The sequence below is a fragment of the Ursus arctos genome, unplaced genomic scaffold (genome assembly GCF_023065955.2).
Source record: "Ursus arctos isolate Adak ecotype North America unplaced genomic scaffold, UrsArc2.0 scaffold_17, whole genome shotgun sequence".
NCBI classification, from domain to species: Eukaryota; Metazoa; Chordata; class Mammalia; order Carnivora; family Ursidae; genus Ursus; species Ursus arctos.
In genome coordinates this window covers 13,746,558-13,764,170 of record NW_026622841.1, presented here as the reverse complement: position 1 = coordinate 13,764,170, position 17,613 = coordinate 13,746,558, and the positions used below count along the sequence as shown (strand labels likewise).

Genomic DNA, 17,613 nt, shown 5'->3' with positions numbered 1-17,613 from the left:
TACTTTACTTACATTATTTCCTCTTATCTTCAGAATCTGTTTTGTCAATGAAGCATTAGAACCCCCATTTTCACAGCAGGGAATTGAGTCTCACGAGGCCTAAGTGATGCTCCAAAGATCACATAGCTCGTAAGGGGAAGAGCTGAGATTTGATACCTGGGTCACATCACTGGAGACCATAAGCTTTTTCTAACACTTATTCAGATGACCAGTGTGTCCACACCTGATCTCAGTATCTTTCTTTGAGGGGCAGGATGGCATAACGGTAAAGAGTAAGTACCAAAGCATTCCACTGCAGGGATTCAAATCCTGCCTTCTCTACTTACTAGCTGTGTGACTTAAGGCAAGTTATTTAATCTCTGTGTGCCACAGTTTCATTAAATGGGGATAACAATAGTACCTACTTGCTGGGGTGTTATTAGAATTGAGTTAATATGGGGGCACCTGGATGGCTCAGTTGGTTAAGCGTCTGCCTTCGGCTTAGGTCATGATCTCGGGGTCCTGGGATCGAGCCCCACATCAGGCTCCCTGCTCAGTGGAAGGTCTGCTTCTCCCTCTCCCTCTGCCTCTGCCCCATACTTGTGCTCACTCTCTCTCTCACACATAAATTCTTAAAAAAAAAAAAATTGAGTTATTATGTGTAAAATATGCAGGAGAGTGCCTATCACAGTAAGTACTCATTAAGTATTAGCTAGTATTATTGTTCCTGATGTACATGAAGTTGGATTGCTCATGTGAGAAAAACTCGTTTGCCACCCTCGTTGACTTTAAAATCTAATCTAATAGATGTAAATCTCTTGGAGGACCAAGTCCCAAACTGTTTTATACCAAAGCATCAACTTTAGTGTCATTGCTCTACTGCTACTTTCCTTATCTATATGGTTTTTTTTTTTTTTTTAATTCTGGTAAGAACACTTAACATGGGAGATCTACCCTTCTTTTTTTTTTTTTTTTAAGATTTTATTTATTTATTTGACAGAGAGAGAGAGAGACAGCCAGCGAGAGAGGGAACACAAGCAGGGGGAGTGGGAGAGGAAGAAGCAGGCTCCCAGCAGAGGAGCCCGATGTGGGGCTCGACCCCAGGACTCTGGGATCACGCCCTGAGCCGAAGGCAGATGCTTAACGACTGAGCCACCCAGGCGCCCCTGGGAGATCTACCCTTTACAAGTGTATAATACAGTATTGCTAACTACTGGCACAATGTTGTACAGCAGATGTCTAGAACTTACTCATCTTGGGTAACTGAGATTTTATAGCTGTTGAACTCCTCCCATTTCTCCTTCCCCCCAGACCCTGGCAACCATCATTCTATCTCTGCTTCCATGACTCTGACTCTCTTAGATATCTCATATAAGAAGAATCATGCAATATTTGTCTTTTTCTGACTAGCTTATTTCAGCTAGCATAAAGTCCTCCAGGCCAGAAATGTCTGATGGCCCCAGTTGCTCCATATATTTGCCAACAATATTTGGTATTGTAGCCTGTTTAATTTTGCCTTTTCTGTATGTGGGAGTGTACTTGTAACCTACTATGGTTTTAACTTACATTTCCCTGATAACCAATGATGTTGAACAACTTCTCATGTGTTTAACGGACATTTTTTTTTTAATACTCCTTTCCCCCCCTTTTCATTTTTAAGTGCTTTTCAAAGAGCAGTACTTTTCGATTTTGGTTAAGTTCAATTAATTTTTCTTTTGGTTACCTATTTTGTGTCCTACATAAAGAATTTTTGTAAATGATAGCACTTTCTTCAATACAGATTTTTAATACTTGTTATTTGAAAATAATTTCAACCTGAGAAAAAAGTTGCAAGCATAATGGTACAAAAACCTATATACCCCTTAGCCACATACATTTATGCTAACATTTGTTTGCTTTGTCATTTTTTCTCTTTCCTTTCCTGTCCCTGCTTTCTCTATCTTACCCCTCATGAGTATACATACACCTGTGTGTGCGTGTGCATGTGTGTAAAATCACATAATATTGTTTCGGAACTATCTGAAGATAAGTTACATACACTATGGCCCTTAACCCCTAAATACTTCGGTGTTTATTCCTGAGAACAATGATACTTTCTTATATACCGACAGCAATTGTCAACTTCAATAAATTCAATGTCAGTATTTTATCTCATCTACCATCTGTACTCCACAATTTTTTGAAGTGCCCCAATAATGTTCTTCATAGAATTTTTACAGCTCTACTGAGGCATAACTGGTCTATAACAGACTGTACAGATTTAAAACGTACAACAAACAAAGTCAAGAAAATGAGTATACCCATAACCCTCAAAACTTTCCTCATGCTTGTGTAATTCACCCCTACATGTTTTATATTTTTTGATATTATTGTAAATGATATTTTGTATTTCAATTTCCCCTTGTTAGTTCTTAAATCACCGATTTTTACACATTCACCTTGTATCCTGCAACACTGACAAACTGTTATATAGTAGCTTTTATGTAGATACCTTTTGATTTTCTACAGAGATAATTATATCACCTATGAATGAAGGACTTCTTCCTTGTCATTATAAATGTCTTTTATCTTTGTCTCATGCTTACTGTACTGTCTAGGACCTCTAGTATGATGTTGAACAGATGTGGTAACAACAGAAATCCTTGTCTTCCGAATCTAGGGTGAAAGCTGTCAGTTTTCCAGGTTTGGGAAATCTCCTTTAGTAAGTTAAAGAAGTTCACTTTCACTCCTATGTGTGGAGTTTAAAAACATGAATGGATGCTGGATGTTGTCAAATGTTTTTTGTTGGATCTATTGAGAGGTCATGATCATTTGGTTTTTCTATTTCAGCCTCTTAATTTGGTGAATTACACTGATTAAATTACAAATGTTAAACCAAGCTTGCATTCCCAGAATAAACCCTACTTGGTCATTAAGTGTTATCCTTTCTATGAACTGTTACATTTCATTTGCTAAAATATTACTTAGCATAATTAAAACAATGTTTATGAAAAGATATTAGACTCTAATTTTCTTTTCTTGTAATGTCTTTCTCTGTTCTTGGTATCAGGCAATGAGTTGGGAAGTGTTGCTACCTCTTTTATTTTTTTGGAAGAGTTTGTGTAGAATTTGTATTATTTCTTCCTTTATTGTGTAACAGAATTCACTCATGAAACTACTGGCTTGAAGTTTTCTTCGCGGGAAGGTTTTTAACTATAGATTTAATTTCTTCATATATATATATAGGGATATTCAGAGTATTTACTAATTGTTGAGTAAGCTTTGGTAGTTATACCTTTTAAGAAATTTGTTAATTTCACCAAATTGTTAAATTTATTGGTCTAAAATTATTCACAGTATTATATTCAATTATTATCCTTTTTTTCTATCTTCCATTCCATGACACAGTCTATCAGGTATCATATTCAGTTGTTCAAAGAAGGTCATTTTTCAAGTACTTAATTCATTTCAGTTAGATCTTAAACTCTAGTCAGAGCTAAAGTACATATGGTATATTTGGATGTAAAAGCTCACACTATTTATTCTTTTTTAAAGATTTTATTTATTCATTTGACAAAGACAGAGAGAAAGAGCACAAGCAGGAGGGGGGCACAGAAGAAGAGGGAAAAACAGGCTTCCCGTTGAACAGGGAGCCAGGTGCAGGGCTCAATCCCAGGACTCTGGGCTCAGGACCTGAGCTGAAGGCAGATGCTTAACCGACTGAAACACCCAGGCGTTCCAAGCTCACATGATTTAAAGATCTCTTTATCATGGAAACGTTAGTACTTTCTATCATGGTTATAAATAAGCAAACATCTATGTCATTTCCCACTTTCATTTGCATTTACAAATAACTCCCTGGCCTTAACATTCTTTCTTTTTTCCCATTGCTATTACACAGCTTTTCTGAATAAAGTAGCAAAGTCTATGTGTTAAAGGAACATATAAATTTACCACTACCCAAAAGCTTACTGAAGTAGTCAAACAAAAATTTTATTTGAGAACTTTGACCTTCCCAGAGCTGTAACAGCCAAAGTAAAAATCACACCCTGTTGGATCTCAGTCAAGTCACTCCCTGTCTTAGTTTCCTTATCCATAAAAAAAAAGATACCACGAGCCTTATTCCATGGCAGGAGTCTAGTGGGAAGTAACTAAGACATGGCATCATATAAATGTAAAGCACTAGGAATACTCTAAACTAGATTATAAAGCACTTGATTTTTATTTTTGTTGTTTAAATCAAACTCTCAATAGTTGAGTTTACATTATTTTAAAAGAAAGCAATAAAGAAAAAGGTATACTGTATTTTTCTGTTCCAGTCAAATCAATTTTATAACTTCTTACAGACTTGGAATATTCATTACCACCAAATATTAATGATACAAACACTATAGTTATTTACTATTTCTCAGTGTCCAGCTGGGTCCTCTTTTTCTTTCTTTCTTTCTTTCTTTTTTTTTTTAAGATTTTATTTATTTATGTGACAGAGAGACAGCAAGAGAGGGAACACAAGCAGGGGGAGTGGGAGAGGAAGAAGCAGGCTCCTAGCAGAGGAGCCTGATGTGGGACTCGATCCCAGAACACCGGGATCATGCCCTGAGCCGAAGGCAGACGCTTAACGACTGTGCTACCCAGGCACCCCATCTTTCTTTCTTTTTTTGAGAGACAGAGTGTGAGTGGAGGGGAGGGGCAGAGAGGGAAAGAGAGACTCTTAAGCAGGCTTACACCCAGTGCAGAGCCCTACATGGGGCTGGATCCCACAACCCTGAGATCATGACCCCACCTGAAATCAAGAGTTGGTTGCTCAACCGACTGAGCCACACAGGCACCTCTGGGTTCTATTTTGAAAAGGGCTTGTGTTTCTTACTTCTCCACATTCACGACCACCACATAAGTTCATCATGTCCTCACCTGGACCATTTCAACAATCTACAAATGGGTTTCCCTACTGAACTATATGATACAAATTCTTATATATTGTACTCTACAAACCATACTAAATTTCATTGGTCATTATTTTTTTCTAATTGGTCTTTAGGAATTTTATACATAGGCCTTAACGCCAAAACTCATGTACTTTCTAACCCACTTTCAAGTGATCCTTGTTTTTGAATAATTTATATCTATGTAAGAGAGATAAGGTCAAATAAGAGTCTAAAAGAATTCCAGGAAGGAAAATCAAATGAGAATATAGTTGATACTTTTTCTCTAAAATCATGTTAGAGATAATTACTTCATCAGGTAATAACTTGAGATCTTTATCTCCACCAGAATACAATGAGATATTGATGACCTTGGAATCTCACACCTCTTTTCCACAGAAGAATGCCAATTAATAAATGTAAAAGGAATGAGAAACATATAAAATTACACCACAGTAATACTTATTGCCACTAAGATGCATTGATAAACGCTAAACTCAGTGGGTGAAAGTTTGAGGCAAACAGGATATTTGCATTCTCAAAGAAATCTCTCCCAAATAAATATTAATTACAAAGGGAAAAACACTAACTTACAATGGAAAAACCCCTCAGACACCACCTTACCAAGTGGTCCAAGTTAACATAACTAGTAATAAGGCACATTAACACCATGTAACCCTAATATGGTGCACTAAGAAAGGCACGACACAGTATATTTTTGGCAAAAGATATACATGGGAGTATATCAGACAGACTCAAATCGAGAAACAGTCTGCAAAATAATGGACCAGTATTCTTCAAAACTATCATGGTCATGAAAGACAAGGAAAGACTGAGGAACTGTCATAGAATGGAGGCTGAAGAGACATAACCAAATACAATAAGGAAACCTGGACTGGATCCTGGATCAGAAAATAGACAACATCAGAAAAACTGGTGAATTTCAAGTAAGAACTGTAGATTAGTTGATAGTTTAATGCAAATGTTAATGTCCCAGTTATGATAACTATACTGTGGTTATGTAAGATGTTTACATTAGGTGCAGTGTGAAAGGTGTAAAATAACTCTCTGTACTATTTTTGTAACTTTTCTATGGACCTAAATATAGAGTAGAAAAAAATTAATTTGGAATGTAAGTAGAAAAAAAATTAATTTGAAGCCTAAGGCTGTACTCAAAAGATAACACTAACTAGAGTCATAGTTAAAACCACCACAAATGTTGTGGATAGCTCTGATTTCATGTAACCTATGTTCTTGTAAATAAAGGTTATTTACTAGGCTCATAGGCTTTAAGTGAAAGATGGTGTTTCGCAGTTCTCTTAGGCTCTATTCACCTGCCATGTGAAGAGTAAATATTGCCAGTTAAAACCGTAAGGAAGAGGCACCTGGGTGGCTCAGTTGTTAAGCAGACGTCTGCCTTCAGCTCAGGGCGTGATCCTAGAGTCCTGGGACAGAGCTCCACATCAGGCTCCCTGCTCTGCTGGGAGCCTGCTTCTTCCTCTCCCACTCCCCCTGCTTGTGTTCCCTCTCTCATTGGCTGTCTCTCGGTCAAATAAATAAATAAAAATCTTAAAAAAAAAAAAAAAACAACTGTAAGGAAGTAGCTGAGACCGGCACACAACAGAATATTATCAGGTAAACTACTAAGCCAGGTTATTAACACTAGTTCACTTGCTTCTTTACACTTATTATTTTGGGGTGCATATCTTTTTCATCACAATGTATGTCACTTTCAAGTGAAAACTATGTGTGACTTTTACAAATGCCATAAAAGAACTAATTTTCAAATTTCTTCATGGCTAGTAGAACAGAGGTTGTTAGTTATTTAACTAACTAAGGATTCATATCCAGCTTGAGAAGAATTCAATTTTTTTCTTTCTATCTAATGTCCTTTATCTGTTCCAGGATACCACAGTACAGTTACTTATCATGTCTCGTTAGGCATCTCGGCTGGGACAATTTCTCAAAGTTTGCTTGTTCTGATGACCTTGCGAGTTCTGAAGAATACTAGGTCAGGTATATTGTAGGAGACTCCTATAGGTATTTATCTGATGCTTTTCTCACGATTAGGATGGAGTTATGGAAGAGGAGAGAAGAGGGAGGAAAACTACATGTGTAAGGTACCATTTTTATCACATCTTACCAAGGGTGTATGCCATCAACATGGCTTATCACAACTGACATTAAATTTGATCATCTGGCCGAGGCAGTGTTTGTCAGGCTTCTCCACTATAAATTTAATGATTTCATATTGTACTCTTTGGCAGGAAGCTGCTATGTACAACCAATACTTAAGAGTGAGGAGTTATACTGAGTTATACTCTATATTCTGAGATCATGAAGTAACCTATATAGATTATTTGAATTCCTCTACAGGGAGGGTTTACATTTTAAACTCAGTCAATCGTGTGATTAAAAGCTGTCATTCTACAAGATTTGATTAACATTATAATCACCGATATTTGCACTCATGCATTCCCCATCCTACTTAGAAAATCATTTTTATCAGTATACATGCAAAGCCATTATTCCTTTTATGAGCCTATTCTAGCCAGCACTATAAAAAACTTAAAAATTACTTTAAAATTTGGATATATATTCTATTATATAACCATACTACAATTTATTTGAAAATTATCCTGATAGACATTGTCCGCTATTGTCATTACTACAAAGAATGCTTTAATTTAGTCTATCTCTCATGGTAAAACTGTATTCTCAACTTTACACTATAGTAGCAAAGTGTCAATAACGATTTAGATGCACACCAACAGTGTATGAGAATTCCTATTTTCTCTAAATCCCCACAATTGACTGGTATTATCATATTTACCTTATGCCAATCTAAACAGATGAAATGGCATCCTGTTGTTTGAGTATCTATTTGCCTGATTACTAATGAGGGTTAACATCTTTCCATGTTTTTACTGGCCAATTGGGTTTCCTATCCTTTCAACTGTGTGTCCATATCCTTTGATCAAATAGGATTACGCTTGTTGGCCTTTTTTCTTTGACTTGTACATTATATTTGTGTATCTCTCTATATAAATATAAACATATATATACAAACAAACATAAATTTGTTTATGGTGCTTTCTGTTAAATTGAAGTTTTATAACTTTATTTATTTTTTTTAAAAGATTTTATTTATTTGACAGAGACAGCCAGCGAGAGAGGGAACACAAGCAGGGGGAGTGGGAGAGGAAGAAGCAGGCTCCTAGCGGAGGAGCCTGATGTGGGGCTCGATCCCAGAACGCTGGGATCACACCCTGAGCCAAAGGCAGACGCTTAACAAATACGCCACCCAGGCGCCCCTGAAGTTTTATAACTTTAATACAGTATAATTTACCAAATTTATCCTTTCTGGACTAAGTTTTTTTGTATTTTCCATATGAAAACTTTCCTTGTTTTTATGGCACATAAAAATAGTTTTAAATTAGAACTAAATTCTAAGTTTTAGATTTTTGCTTTTCACCTGTCATTATCTAGAATTTACTTGTACGTGGTGTGAGACAGAGATCTAGTTTGAAGCTTTTAACCAACCGATAGAAGCACTAGTATAGCTACCACTTTATAATGGATTAAGGTAAATTCCATATCAGATATAAATACAGGTAAAAAACTTTAAATTCAATTCTTGTCTTTTGCTTTTTGTATCATAAAAATTAGAAACAAATCTAACAACAGGAACAGCTATAGTGTTCACTTGGTGAAATACTATACAGTACTGAAAACGAGTTAAGCCACATCTATGCCAAGGATGTATCTTACAAATAAATGATTAATAAAGAACATTTCTAAAGGCATTGGCTGCCCTTTACTCCCCCACACAGCCAAACTTTTTAAAAATAATGATCTTTTCCCCCGATCATCTAAATCTCAAGCAACTTGAGCCTTTGTTTTCCATTACATCAGAGAAAAAGCTGTCACTAATGTAATGTAGCCAATATTGCAAACTTCAGTGGCTTTTTTTAAATCTTCTATCTTCCATTCAATTTGTCTTCCTTCACCATGACTTCTTTCTTAAATAGCTGTCATTTCTTGGCCTTTGTGAACATTGTTCCAGTTTTCCTATTTCTCTATTCAATATAGGAAGGTCTCTATCTGGTCATTGAATTTTGGAGTTATTCAAAACTTGGTCCTAGGGCTTCTTTTATTCTCACTCTTGTACTTTCTGTCTGGACTTTTTTTTTTTTTTTAAGATTTAATGTTTAAGTAACCTCAACACCCAACACGGGGTTCAAACTCGCAACCCTGAGATCAGGAGTTACATGCTCCACTGACTGAGCCAGCCAGGCACCCCTCCATCTAGGCTTTTTTGATTATACACTTGGTGTCAGCTAGCGCCTATATGCAAAAGTCTTAATAGCTCCACATCCATATACATAATTCCAACCTTAACACATCCACCTGAGATACAAACTGGGTATGTTTAAAACCAAACTGATGATATCCCCCATGAACTTTGTTTAGGTAGTAAGCCTCCTAACTCCCCAGTGTTTACAATCTCAGGAGACGGCACCACCTTCCACTCAGGTAATACCAATCAGAAAACCAGCAGTCATTCTTTATACCCCATTCTTCAGCTGTATAGCTGCGTATTACTTTTTTGATTTTGCATTTTTTAAAAATGCAAATCTGAGCATCTCACCCCTTGGATAAAACCTTTCGATGCCTCTCCCCCATCCTAATCAAAACTAGAATTCTTAATACAACACACAAGGTGTTACATGGACTGGTCTCTGCCTCCCTTTCTAGCCTTGTCTCATGGCACTCCCCTTTGCTTTATGGCATCTCACCACATTGGCCTTTTTTATGTAAGTAGCCCATGCTTCCTACTGTTATTAAGACCTCTGCATAAATTGCACTTCCAACCCCCCTTCCATCCTCTCTCACTCCACTATCTCATGACATCTCCTTACACTTTCAAGCGTCACTTCCTCAGGGACTATGTAGTCCAAACCAAAAACCAAAACTTTTACTTCCAGTTTATAAGTACATACCTCTGTTTTTACTGTTCGGATTAATGTCTGTCTCTACCACTTAATGGTAATTCCATGACAGCAAGACAGGACTTCTCCAGCACTCATCTCAGTCCAGATGCTTGGTAAGGACTCAAAAGTGTGCTGAAGAATTTATTTAGGATTATCATTTCAAAGGTACATGTAATATGCACTATAGCCACTAGAGGCTGCTTTGCTTCTCTTTTTATTCCTCCAGAACAAACACTTGAACAGTGAAGATTCAGGATATTTAAAAAAAACAAAACAAAACAAAAACCAAACTTACACGCTTGAGTCATTTACTATACATAAAATTGCAGTGATTCCAAAATATTGTCCTTCACATACTACTTATTTTATTATTGCCAAGCACATGTATATTAAGCAATATTATTACTTAACATTTCTCTTTAAAGAGACTCATATTTTATTCAGATTTATTGAAGAAAACTTTGTCATGGTTGAATCATTTGGAAAAATTTTAAAAGACATATATCTATGTACAAATAAAAGCTATTTAGCTTATACCTGTGGAATGTTTACATGCATTGGAAAACAATTTAAAAATTAAGTATTTCTTGGGGCGCCTGGGTGGCACAGCAGTTAAGCGTCTGCCTTCGGCTCAGGGCGTGATCCCGGGGTTATGGGATCGAGCCCCACATGAGGCTCCTCCGCTATGAGCCTGCTTCTTCCTCTCCCACTCCCCCTGCTTGTGTTCCCTCTCTCGCTGGCTGTCTCTATCTCTGTCTAATAAATAAATAAAATCTTTAAAAAAAAAAAAATTAAGCATTTCTAAAATTTTACATCAACCAAAAATTTGCATTTAAAATGTTACCTGTAGTTATTTTAAGACTATTAAAGCCAAAAATTAATTTTTAAGCCCTAAAAAATTTGAAGTGTTTAAAAGAAAAAGCAATCTTTAACATTTCATTGCTAAGATACAAAGTTCAATGACTATCCTCATTATTCAATGAAACTTTAGTTGCAAAGACCTACATTACTGCAAATTTTGCTACGGAGAAAATTTCCCAACCATATTAATAATAAATTATAAGTAAAGATTAGCAATTATTAATATTCTAGTATGTGCTACTTGCACTTTTATTGATAAGTAAACCTCTATGTACTGTGGAAAAGAAAAGTACTTACTGAGAAAATTGGCCACTTGATTTGTTATGGGTTTGGAAGGTCATATAAACAAGTCCATGATTATAGGATGCGAAGCAGAATCAGGAAACTACAGATTTATACAGGAAGTCAATCATGGAAGCACTTCTACGTCCAACTTCTTACAACTCTCTGAGAAGACATATTTTAAATATATTTTCAACTTACATTTTAGAAATCAGACCCTAAATTAAAGATATTCCCTTTGTACCCTACTGACTTAATTGCTTTTTCCAGCTTTAGCTGCTGAATAATTGATATTTGTCTTGTTCTATTTTTAAAAACCTCTCAAATACTTTCAATATATACTAATATTGCACTATCTGTAACTGACTATAATAACCACATTTATGGTGTACTAGGTACCAGGCATTGTGACAAGCACATTCCTAATTCTGTGTACTTTCATTAATCCCCTTGACAGATAAATGTTAAGTGAGACTAAGAAGTAAAGTAACTTAAGGTGTTACAGCAAATATAGAACTGGAATATGAACTCCAGGTACTTCTACCAGACAAGGACAATCTTCTTCAGGGACCCTAAGTGCAGGAGATTTCTAAAAATTCCATTACAGAGATGGATATATTGTATACAAATAATCCATTTCCAATCATGCCCTTTCCATGCCATTCACTGTTCCCTCCCATTTCTCCATTCCAGAAATTGATTCCATTTTCAATCTCTCTGGCAAACTCAGTTACAATTCATACCAGCAATCTTTTTTGCTAATAAATAGTAATAGGATACAGCATTGGCTATTTTGATACTATCTTCCTAAGATGGGTTTTTTTTTAAATGTTTTTCTTCCGTGTATATAACACAGAAAAATATTTAGAATTTGAACATTAGGAGCTAATGTTCTATAAAAAATATTTTGAATTCTTAGTACTAACAATGTCAAAAAAAACTTTCCAGCAAAAACAAAAGAAAAAACCCAAAGCCTCATTCAAATAAAAATTTTAGTTTCCTGAGCCTGGGTAAACTGAAATTAAAACCTACACTTAACTGTTGGCATACTTTTACACGTAAGTCAATAACCTGACCTGTGGTTATATAAGAATGCTCTATTTTTATTTTTCCACAGAACTAAAGGAGATATTTACTACTTCAATGTTTCATGTAACTCACTTGATAACAGATTACTGCTACCTATTTATTTTGGTGCTTACAGGGAGCTATACAGAAAGAAAGGAAATTGAAAACCTTGCAAAAGTAGCAATTTATGTGTGAAGAAAAGAGGTCTTAGGAATAGCATTCCAATACTGTTGACTAGAAATTAACATCCCCTTTGCCACCTTGTACAGTAATCAAGGAATGACACAAAAGATTAAGGTGAACTTCCAAATTTAGTATACTTACTCTATGTGCTAACATTTGATAAAGGAAATTAAAACTATGCAAAGCATTCAAGCTTTAAAGTAAATATGTTTCACAGTCAATACCTTAATTCCAGCCTAAATGGCCAAGTCAGAAAGAATGGAAGGCTAGTGGGAGAAGAATGGCTTTGCACATAAGAAAACTGATTTTATTAGCGGAGTTGACTTGACCAGGTCGTTGGACGTTTCTAGGCTTAAGTTTGCATTATCTCTCTACTGATGGGGCTGCATTTAATACTTTGAAGGGTCCCTGCTGTGCAAACTGTGTTTTAAATGCTAAGTGCTCATTCAGGGTATCCACAAATCCAACGAAATCCAAAACTCAAGAGTTCTGTCGGTTAGTTCCTCCACCTCCCACACCCCAAACACACCCCGTCCTTTTATAGCACTAACTTGGTGGCTAGAACGCGGTCTTCCAGAAGTTCAAGCAGCCAGTGCTGTCGCCAGGCCTCCAGAGCGAGCAGGCACTTGACTGGGAAGGGAAGTGAAAAGAAGTCAAATTCTAACTACTGCCCTGGGCACTTGCTACACGTGCGAAGACGGTATCACCAACTAACTGGCAGCGAACAAGAAAAAGTGAAGAGTCCTAAGGAAGCAGCGCGCCCGCGGGCGTGAGGCCAGTTTTGGTGCCACCGCACCTCTGCGCTCCGGTCCCTGGGCTTTACCTGGGGCTTTTCCGGGTCAGGCGTTATCTCGGGAATGAGGCCTCCTCAGCGCAAAGGCAGGATCCGGCTCTCCGGCAGAGCTCCCCTCTGACCCCTGAAAGGAGAGCCAAGAGAACGTTCCTAAGCCACCGTCATAACTGCCTCTCAACTGCGGAACGCCCCCGAAACCTACCTGCCGGGCGACTGCTCTCGCGAGAATTCTAAAGCCAGTCCTCGGTAACTCCAGTCCCTCCCTCCTCTTCCGGCCAATCAAACAGGAGTGGGGGCGGGGTTTTGCCTTTGAGCGGGGAGCGGGGCTTTCAATCTTCGCCCTTTGGTGTTGAGAACGGGCGGGGCTGGGGCGGAGCTGGGGCGGGGAGAGGGGGCAGGACTCGCAGCCTTTCTCGCGAGATTGAGACCAGGAAGACGCCTGCAGAGCCCCGCTGCTGGTGCAGCAGTGGCTGAGGTAGCGGGTGCTGCTGCATCCGGACCTTCCGCCTCCGAACCTACTCCTGGTCTCTGGGTGGGGAGGTGGGACGTGGCCAGGCCAGGGTTGTGGAGGTGCGCAGTGCCGGCTGAGGCTTAGGGGGAATCCAAGCTGCGGCCTGTCAGAGCCAGTCAGGGAGGCGCCCACAGTCCTGACAGGATAAGATGGCGGCGATGGCGCCTGGAGGTAGTGGCAGTGGTGGCGGCGGTGTGAATCCATTCCTCAGCGATTCAGACGAGGACGACGACGAGGTAGCGGCGACCGAGGAGCGGCGGGCAGGACTTCGGCTGGGTTCCGGGAGCGGCCTAGATCCTGGCTCTGCAGACTCGCTATCGCCCCAGGATCCCGTGGCCTTAGGGAGCAGTGCGCGGCCAGGGCTCCCTGGGGAGGTGTCGGCGGCTGCGGTGGCATTGGGGGGCGGTGGGGAGACCCCTGCCCGATTGTCAATTGACGCGATCGCGGCTCAGCTGTTGCGCGATCAATACTTGCTGACCGCCCTGGAGCTGCACACCGAGCTGTTGGAGAGCGGCCGCGAACTGCCTCGGCTGCGCGACTACTTCTCCAATCCAGGCAACTTCGAAAGGCAGAGTGGGACCCCGCCGGGGATGGGGGCGCCGGGGATCCCTGGAGCAGCTGGCGTTGGAGGCGCAGGAGGTCGGGAACCGAGTACGACGTCTGGCGGGGGACAGCTCAGTAAGTGAACGCAGACTGTCACTCCCGCAGGGTGGTTGGGATTGTTGGGGAGGGGGTATTTCTGGGCAGGTAGTGAGTATTAGAAACATTTTAGAGTTGGAGGGGTGGGAGTCTTTTGCGGTGGAAGCAAAAGGGTCTGCCAGCAACTGTTCTCTCTGTGTGCCTCCAACCTTTGGCTGGACTTCGACTTGCTCCTGGTTCCTCTATTGGCGTCAGTATCTAAAAAATACCGAGTTTCCAGTTCGCTGGGTGTTACGGGACCGCAGAAGGCTCCCTTGCAAACTGGCTTATCGCTTTAATCATTTTTCTTTTTCCTCCAATCTCCTGAATCACCTCTACCAGGAAATAGTGTTTCTTACATTGCTTGCAGTAATTCCTTGACTCAAAGTAAAGAGGGGGAAAAGAATAGGGAATGTTCTCTCCGCACAGTCAGATCCTCTGAAGTCCCTTTTCTTTGGAATACTTTCTCACTCAAAAATTGGGTTTTCTGCTGCACAAAATATGTTGTTTAAGTAAAGTCAGTTTAATTCCATTCCGATGCCTTAATTGCAAGAAGTTCCAAAATGACAGAAAATCTAAGGAGCAGGGTGGACAAGTTCTGCCTGTAGTCTGTCTTGTGGTCCCACTACCTCGCAGGCTTTTTTTTCTCTGCATAAGTTAGGAATTTACTTTTTTACTGTGTTATAATCATTCTTAGCAGTATAGAGTAATCGTTTACCCCATCCATCATATATTTATAAGTGCTTCTTTTGGCTTGAAAACATACTGTCAAGGATGTATTCTGGATTCCCGTATCCTCTTTTGGGAGGCATCTTGGATTTTCCCTTACTAGTGGTATGAGAAGTTTTAGGTATCAGATGAGGCCAACTAGAATTTACTAATAAATGTTAAGTGTACAATTTTTAAATTGTAGTCTAATTATTTTGTCTCTGTACTTTTGAATGGTGTCAGAGACTTCTGTGAAATCTAGATGTCATGCAAGTGCAAAGAGTACATTTTCCATCCAGGTAAATCCTAGGCAGATTTCCCTCTTTGATACGGAATTTTCTCAGTAGGTATAACTTCCTTACTCTGTATGTAGGATAATCAATCATCTTTTCTGGAAGAAATTTTCTCGTTGCTGGACAGCCTAAATGTCACCTTTGTAAATGCTTCCCACACTCCCCGTGTTTAGTTAGTTGCTTTTCTTTCTTTCTTCCTTTCTTCCTTTCTTCCTTTCTTCCTTTCTTCCCTTAGTTGCTTGCTTCATTGTACTTTCATATGTAAACTAGTCTTTAATTGATTTGTATTTGTCTTGTTGACAATATCATTTTTCTCCATTAGATGGTCACTTCTTGAGGGACATCTTCGTATTCCTCACACTTTGTACAGTTCCTGGCCTATTGTTGAACATAACTTAATGGCGTCTGCTATGTTTTTCTACCATACTAATATAATGAAATAGGTTATTCCTTATTTCATGACTTTATTCTATTTGAAAGAATTTCTTTGCCACCTTATTACAGTTTGATATCACTGTTCATACTGAAATTTTCTCATTAAAACTTTTTGTATATAGAAATAGTTATGGGGTGCATGGGTGGGTCAGTTGGTTGGGCATCGGACTCTTGGTTTAGGCTGGAGTGGTGATTGCTGGTGATGAGATCCAGCCCTGCATAGGGTTCCCTGCTCAGCAGGAGTCTGCTTGGAATTCTCTCTCCCTTTGCCGTTCCCATCCCGGGTGTGTGCGTTCTCTCTTTCTGTCTAAAATAAATAAATCTCATGGGGCGCCTGGGTGGCACAGTCGTTAAGCGTCTGCTTTTGGCTCAGGGTGTGATCCCGGCGTTCTGGGATCGAGCCCCACATCAGGCTCCTCTGCTGGGAGCCTGCTTCTCCCTCTCCCACTCCCCCTGCTTGTGTTCCTTCTCTCGCTGGCTGTCTCAGTCAAATAAATAAATAAAATCTTTAAAAAAAATAAAATAAGTAAAATAAATCTCAAAAGAAAAAGAAAAGAAAAAAGTTACATTTATAATTTAGACTGTAAGTAGCATTTCAAGTTAATACAAAGGAAATGAGCAAAAGAGAAAAAAATAAGTTATCCGTGATCTCACCAGTGATATTTGCCTAACCTGTCTTTTCCATGCATATATTTTAAAAAGCAAATATTGGATTAAACTGTTTTAAATAGCTTTATATTGTCAGGCACTATAATTTTTACCACCAACTTTGATGTAAGATTACATACATAGAACACACCTATTTTAAAGTGTACAGTTCGATGAGTTTTGAAAAACTAATCACTACTGCAGTTAAAATATAGAACATTTTTATTGTCCCCAGAATTCCTTCATTTTTCTTTGCATTATATCCCCAGTCCCACCTTTAGACCTCCACTGATCACTATACAACAGAATTCTGCATCCTGGACACTATCGAAGTCTTAGGCCTGATAATTCTTTGTTGTACTGCCCTGTCCATTCTAGAATGTTTAACAGCATCTCTGGCCTCTCTATCCACTAGATGCCTGTAGCAACCATTCCTACTCCATCTCTCAAGTTCTGACAACCAAAAAGGTCTCCAATATTGTCCAGGTTAAGAAGCATATCTATATATAAGTTTTGCCTATTCTAAAATTTCGTATAAATAGAATCATGGAGCATATATTCTTTTCCGTGTGGCTTCTTTTTGCATGGACATGTGCTGTCATTTCATTTGGGTAATACCCAGGTAATATAATTGCTGGGTCATATAGTTACTACATACTTAAGTTCATAAGAGACTGTCAAACTGTTTTCCAAAGTGGTTGTACCATTTAAAATTCCCATCACCAATGTATGAGAGTTCACATCCCCTAAACACTTGGGATTTTCAGGCTTTTTACTAGGTCATCCTATGAGAGATTGGGGATATCTCATTGTGGTTTTAATTTTCATTTTCCTGAGGAGTAGTGACGCTGAACTCCTTCTCCTGAGCTTTTTCCACTAGTGTATCTTCTTTCGTGAAATGTCTGTTCATGTCTTTAACCAGTTTTTAAAATTCTGTTTTATATATTCTGGACCCAAGTCCTGTATAGTGTTTTGCAAATATTTTTCCCAGTACGGTTTTCTGTGTTGTTTTCTACATTTCTTCAGATTTGGTTAATCAGTTTTTTTCTTTAATGATTCATTAAATGATTCTTTCTAACATTTCTTTAATGTTCTTTCTGTCCTGTATAAGAAATAATTGCCAATCCCAAGGTTGCAAAAATTTTCTTCTGTATTTTCATCTAGAAGTCTTACGGTTTTAGCTTTTACCTTTAGGTTTGCGATGGCAAGACTGTATTTTAATTAAAGTTATAAAAAGAAGAAATACTTCTTAAATATTCTTTCTATAAATGTGCACACA

The 17,613-nt window shown here is 38.6% G+C and overlaps 2 protein-coding genes across 18 annotated transcripts in view; one reads left to right on the top strand and one right to left on the bottom strand.

Moving 5' to 3' along the window:
• Window positions 1-13,322, bottom strand: part of PIGN (phosphatidylinositol glycan anchor biosynthesis class N) — a 106,905-nt gene extending 93,583 nt beyond the window's left edge. For 2 of the 7 annotated variants that reach the window (XM_026496422.4, XM_048218572.2), the window contains exons 1-4: window positions 13,264-13,322; window positions 13,092-13,185; window positions 12,820-12,898; window positions 11,033-11,182 (exon numbers count right to left, since the gene is read on the bottom strand). The gene's annotated coding sequence lies outside the window, so the exon portion shown is untranslated. Of the gene's footprint in view, window positions 1-9,883; window positions 10,007-11,032; window positions 11,183-12,819; window positions 12,899-13,091 lie in introns of all 7 variants that reach the window. The other 5 variants (XM_057313357.1, XM_057313358.1, XM_026496423.4 and 2 more) reach the window with 5 other exon arrangements.
• Window positions 13,323-13,466: 144 nt separating this feature from the next.
• Window positions 13,467-17,613, top strand: part of RELCH (RAB11 binding and LisH domain, coiled-coil and HEAT repeat containing) — a 109,995-nt gene continuing 105,848 nt past the window's right edge. For 7 of the 11 annotated variants that reach the window (XM_048218492.2, XM_048218490.2, XM_048218488.2 and 4 more), the window contains exon 1: window positions 13,491-14,250. In XM_048218492.2, coding sequence (XP_048074449.1) covers window positions 13,722-14,250 — 529 coding nt within the window. In that variant the 5' untranslated portion in view covers window positions 13,491-13,721. Of the gene's footprint in view, window positions 14,251-17,613 lie in introns of all 11 variants that reach the window. The other 4 variants (XM_048218491.2, XM_048218489.2, XM_026496424.4 and 1 more) reach the window with 2 other exon arrangements.